This window comes from Antrostomus carolinensis, unplaced genomic scaffold, assembly GCF_000700745.2.
Source record: "Antrostomus carolinensis isolate BGI_N321 unplaced genomic scaffold, ASM70074v2 scaffold9115, whole genome shotgun sequence".
NCBI lineage: Eukaryota > Metazoa > Chordata > Aves > Caprimulgiformes > Caprimulgidae > Antrostomus > Antrostomus carolinensis.
In genome coordinates, this window is record NW_010317090.1 from 4,730 (window position 1) to 10,749 (window position 6,020).

Genomic DNA, 6,020 nt, shown 5'->3' on the forward strand with positions numbered 1-6,020 from the left:
ATATTTATTTAACAGTTTAGTCCAACATTCAGACCAGTAACTTCCCAGCTGCCACCATTACTCCATGTAATATCCACCCCTCCTGTGCTCTGATGTCCACACCACCTCGGGTGCCCGATGGCACTGCGCTGTCTCAGTAACCAGGCCAAAGACTACAGATTTTTCCATTAATTCCTTAATTTTCTTCCTCTCTCCTTTTTTTTTTTTTTTAACAGTTTAGTCCAACATTCAGACCAGTAACTTCCCAGCTGCCACCATTACTCCATGTAATATCCACCCCTCCTGTGCTCTGATGTCCACACCACCTCGGGTGCCCGATGGCACTGCGCTGTCTCAGTAACCAGGCCAAAGACTACAGATTTTTCCATTAATTCCTTAATTTTCTTCCTCTCTCCTTTTTTTTTTTTTTCAGCCAGTGTTTATTAGCTTTCTAAGTGGGGATTGCTACAAGATGCAATTATTACTGGAAACAACCCAAATCTGTCAAAACTTAGCCACGAGGAGTTTATCTGAACCTTGTAGAGCAGCTTAATTTTGGACAAGAGCTAGAGTTTAAAGCAGCAGCAAAACAGGGGATGTGATTAAGCACAGCTGCTTGTGCTGAGTTAAAATTTATTATTCAGTCTGGACAAATCATTTATTTCACCTTTCTGGTAGGAAAGATGTTTGATGTCTCATTTGTTATTGCTCCGTGCGTCTGATTCACTGCTGATAATTGTCACAAGCTCTACCAAGAAAACAGGATGGGTCCTAATTAGATACTTCACCGAGTCCCATTCCATCCTAAAAGTCCATAAAAGAGCTGTGAGAGCAGGTGGGTGGCAAAGATCACTGGTTTGTTTGAGTCAAGGATCTTCTTTTGATGGGTTTTTTTGGTTGTTGTTTCTCTTTATTGTCAACTGACCCAAAGACAGCTTGTTTTGAGGTGCAACAAGCAGAGGATGTGATGGTTCCACCTTGAAATTATACATTTTGAAGGACTATTTACGTATCCTCCTTCTCAAGATGAAGCTTAGAGTTACTTTTACCAAAATATTGTTGTATTGCATAGAAAAAATTTGATTTTTTTTAAAGCCTTTCTGGTGTAATCAGCTTGAGATGTTCTACACGTGTCTCACAACCAGCAAATTTGTTCAGGGACCTGATGGTTTTCTGTTCCTTTCATCTTTCTCGAAGGAAAACATCCACCTCTGGCACTGTGCTTGGCTCTTGCTGTGAATTGCTCAGAATTACTTTTTGATCACTTGTCAGCTGAGACTTCAACTGTTGTTGTCCAACAAGAATATTGCTGTTCAGATTTTCCTGGAATCAGTCTTTTTATCTATTCCAGTTGAGATCTAAGCTTGAATTGTCCACCCAATTTATTTCCATTGGGTGGGTATGCAGAGGGCTCCCTTTTAGGAAGGACAAGTTGTCAAGCTCAACTTGTAGGATCTCAGATAGGTTCCCTGCTACACTCCCTCCCAGTGCAAAATGCCTTTATCTATGAGAAGATTCTACTTGCCATATCAGACCTGTGTTGCTTCATGTTTAAGAAGCCCAAAGGTGTCCAAGGTGGAAGAGCCTTCTTGAGATACAAGGTGCCAGGACCAAAAGAGAAGAAACAGAGAGAAGGTTTGTGTGTGAGGGAGAACAAATCATTAGTCTTCTTTGTTCCCATCAGGCAGCTTTAAATATAAACATTTTGGAACTGTTTCCTCAGTGGAATCTGCCGTACAGAATGACAGAAGAGGGAAGGAGAGAGGGGCAGCAGAGCTGGGGAAGGGTCTGGAGCACAAGTGTGCTGAGTTCCCTTGTGGCTGAGGGAACTGGGGGTGTTGAGCCTGGAGAAAAGGAGGCTGAGGGGAGCCCTTGTGGCTCTGTGCAAGTCCCTTGGAGGAGGGTGGAGAGAGGTGGGGGTGGGTCTGTTCAACCAAGGAGCAAGGGACAGGACAAGAGGAAATGGGCTGAAGTTGTGGCCAGGGCAGTTGAGATGGGATGTGAGGAAGAATTTCTTTGCTGCAAGGGTTCTGAGGCATTGGAAGGGGTTGCCCAGGGCAGTGGTGGAGTCCCCATCCCTGGAGGGATTGAAGAGTTGTGTAGACATAGTGCTGAGGGACATGGGTTAGTCGGGGACTTGTCAATGTTGGGTTAACAATTGGACTTGATGATCTTCAAGGACTTTTCCAATTGAGGCAATTCTGGGATTCTGGGTGATTCTCTGGATTTCTAAGATATCTCAGAAATAGCTTTTATGAAAGAATTGCCACGTGGAAGGATTGTCCTGCATCAACCTGCAGACAGGTCTCCTCAGGCAGGCGTGGTCCAGGGACTTGAGTGAACATGAATGAGATGGTGACATGCAGACGTTCTCCCCATTCCTGCTCCGAGAAGTAGATCTGTCATTACAGAGCTGTTTCCTCTTGGCTGCAGACGTACTTCCCAATGGCTCTTGTTGGAGAACCACCTCAGTGAACGTAGTCCTGTCCCTCAGCTCCTCCACTGGCATTTCACTAAAACTGTTCTACCTTCTCATTTTGCTCTAGGCCACAGATCTCCACCAGCAAGAAGCGGCCATCGTTGCGTGGCAGATAACGCCAATTTGTACGTGTTTGGAGGCTACAATCCTGACTATGATGAGTCTGGTGGGCCAGAGAATGAAGACTACCCTCTCTTCAGGGAACTCTGGAGATACAACTTTGCTACAGACACCTGGCATCAAATGGGCACTGAAGGCTACATGCCCAGGGAACTCGCCTCCATGTCACGTACGTATGGAAATTCAATTCCTACACGCCTCTTCCTGAAGCTATTTTAATCAGTGTCCCTGGTGGAATGCAAAACTGGACAAGAACTAAGAAATCTGGATCCTGTTTCCAACTCTTTTGCAAGTAGGCCTTGAGTTTGGGTTGGTTTTGTGGTTTTTCTTTCCCTTTTTGCTCAAGTTGAGGCAGAAGGAAAGAAAAAATTTCAATTCTAAGAGGTAGTCTTCGGGTTTTTAGCTTGATAGTTGCAAGGCACCTGTGCTTTCAGCAGCTAGATGCTCAGTGCTATCAGACATCTCAAAACATCCCAAAATAGATCTCTTTGTTCACTAACCATTTTTAAAAGCAGATCTTTGGTTACCATGGTTTTACCTTGCATTCTATCTGGGTTTTTTTTGAGCATTTCAAAGCCATAAATGCATCGTGTGAATTGTCGGGTATTTGAACAACGTTGAATGCTCGCTGCTTACTGTCTCCAGAGCAGAGACTTGGGTCTGTTTTACTGCATCTCACAGCAACAACCATCTCTGCTCTGTTTCTCTTTCCTAGTTGTATTACATGGCAACAATCTACTTGTGTTTGGGGGCACTGGGATCCCCTTTGGGGAGAGCAACGGCAACGACGTCCACGTCTGCAACGTCAAGTACAAAAGATGGGCTCTGCTCAGCTGCCGAGGAAAGAAACCCAATCGAATCTACGGCCAGGTAGGAAGGACAGTTCTTGTTGAGGCACTTTGTGCCTGTGTACCCTGTGCTGTGTGTCACAGAAAAAGGACAGAGCATGGAGATCTCTTCTCTGCTAGTAACCAAAGTTGTTCTCTGTGTACATATGTGTAAGGAAAGTCAGGTATCATTCATCAAGAAATAGAGTGGCCTCGATTCCTTGAGATTTCATAGAATCATAGAATGGTTTGGGTTGGAAGGGACCTGAAAGCTCATCCAGTTCCAACCCCCCTGCCAGCAGCAGGGACACCTTCCACTAGACCTGGTTGCTCAAAGCCTCATCCAGCCTGGCCTTCAACACTTCCAGGGAGGAGCATCCACAACTTCCTTGGGCAACCTGTTCCAGTGTCTGACCACCCTCACAGTGAAGAACTTCTTCCTAATATCTCATCTAAACCTCCCCTCTTTCAGCTTAAACCCGTTTCCCCTTGTTTTGTCATTAACTGCCCTTATGAAAAGTCCTTCCCCAGTTTAAGTTTGTCTGGAACTCCCGGTGTTCCAGTTTTTGCCCATAAATTTGTCTTGTCTGATACCTGAAACTCAGCAGCTTCACTTCTAGGTCCTCATCTTGTGACCATGGAGTTACCTTCCATTCCTACAGACACCCCCCCACACCCCACTGTCCCCATCTTTTTTGTATCATCCCTGTTTGCCCTTCACGTTCCTCCTGAACACATCATTTTGTAAGTTGTAGGTAGAGCTTTGCAAGCAGTGTCTTGCTTTGGGAGGGCAGGAATTCTCTCTTTCTCACACGTTGATGTCACTTGTTCTTTCTAACTGGTTTCTCTCTTGTTATCTTCCAGGCTATGGCCATCATCAATGGTTGTCTCTATGTGTTTGGAGGAACAACTGGTTACATTTACAGTACTGACCTACATAAGCTAGACCTCAACACCAGAGAGTGGATCCAGCTGAAACCAAACAATATGTCCTGTGATATGCCAGAGGAAAGGTGAGAAGCTGGAGAGTTGGGGAGAGCTTTTATACAGGGGAGTCACCAGATTTACAGACGGGCTTCTGGGCATTCTTAGAGCAGTTGTTTTCAGCCGTGAACCTTGGACAACTGATGCACCAGTAGTCTGATGTGCAGGGGGATGTAGGGATGGGATGTGAAGCCTTTGCCAGGACACTGATCTGGACTGTGTGGTGCCAGAACAGAGATGGAGACTTGGGGCAGCTGGTGAGTGCTGAGGATGGGAAGAGGCTCCAGTCCGGTTTTGGGCCCCTGAGTCCAAGAAGGACTTGGAGGTGCTGGAGCGTGTCCAGAGAAGGGCAACGGAGCTGGGGAAGGGGCTGGAGCACAAGTGTGCTGAGTTCCTGGCTGAGGGAACTGGGGGTGTTGAGCCTGGAGAAAAGGAGGCTGAGGGGAGACCTTGTGGCTCTGTGCAAGTCCCTTGGAGGAGGGTGGAGAGAGGTGGGGGTGGGTCTGTTCAACCAAGGCCCAAGGGACAGGACAAGAGGAAATGGGCTGAAGTTGTGGCCAGGGCAGTTGAGATGGGATGTGAGGAAGAATTTCTTTGCTGCAAGGGTTCTGAGGCATTGGAAGGGGTTGCCCAGGGCAGTGGTGGAGTCACCATCCCTGGAGGGTTTGAAGAGTCGTGTAGACACCGTGCCGAGGGACATGGGTTAGTCGGGGACTTGTCAGTGTTGGGTTCATGGTTGGACTCGATGATCTTAAAGGGCTTTTCCAATCAAACTAATTCTGGGATTCCAAGATCCCTGTCCCTTGTCCTGTTCTGTAGGAAGGCATGGAGGAAGAAGGTGCTGGTAGATCAATCAGTGATCATCTTAGTGAGAGAAGGGGGTGGAATATTGATGGCCATCAGGGTGCTCCATAAATCGTTGTACTTAAGTTCCATGGTGCTCTGCTCTCAGAAAATGCCTTTCAAGCTTCTGGGGTGCTGCTTAGGTTGTTCATGAAACCTTCCACATCTTCTGAATGCTCCCAACTTGAGGGACTGATAAAGCATGGCCAGGCTTGGGGTGTCTGCTTAAAACACTCAAATTTGAGAGTCTTTTCCAGAAGGGTTTTGTTTTTACTCACTTGCACTAATTACTTTTGCTGTTAAATGTCTTTCTTTGCACTTTAAGGTACAGACATGAAATTGCACATGATGGTCAACGGATTTATATCTTGGGAGGTGGAACTTCCTGGACAGCTTATTCCTTAGATAAGGTAAGATCTTAGTCCTTAAATCAGAAACCTTGATTGCTTGCCTGGATATATTCTACAGGGAAGGATAAACAGCACGGTCTCTTCATCTGGCTTTGCATGGAGAGCTTGGTAAAAAAATAGGTAACTAGGAGCAGATTGTTCTCCTATTTCTACTAAACCTGGTGTCCATTTCTGTAGACCCATTATCAAAGATTCTCATTTAGAAACACTTAGGACCTCTTTATAAATGTTGTATTTGTGCCAAAACTGGAAAGCACCAAAGAAAGGAGTTCCTTGACGTTGAGATATTGATGTGGTGACTCTTCTCTTCTCCCTTCATCATATCCTCTAATTTCCTTTCTTGTCTTAAACATTTTTCTCCAACACAATTTGGGGTGG

The 6,020-nt window shown here is 45.8% G+C and overlaps 1 protein-coding gene across 1 annotated transcript in view; it reads left to right on the top strand.

The window, feature by feature from the left end:
• The window catches only part of KLHDC10 (kelch domain containing 10), a gene marked incomplete at both ends in the record, with an annotated part of 8,028 nt that overhangs the window by 822 nt on the left and 1,186 nt on the right, over positions 1-6,020 (top strand). The window contains 4 exons of the mRNA XM_010168459.2: positions 2,519-2,747; positions 3,294-3,448; positions 4,270-4,418; positions 5,558-5,642. Of these exons, the coding sequence (XP_010166761.2) occupies positions 2,519-2,747; positions 3,294-3,448; positions 4,270-4,418; positions 5,558-5,642 (618 nt within the window). The remainder of the gene's footprint in view (positions 1-2,518; positions 2,748-3,293; positions 3,449-4,269; positions 4,419-5,557; positions 5,643-6,020) is intronic.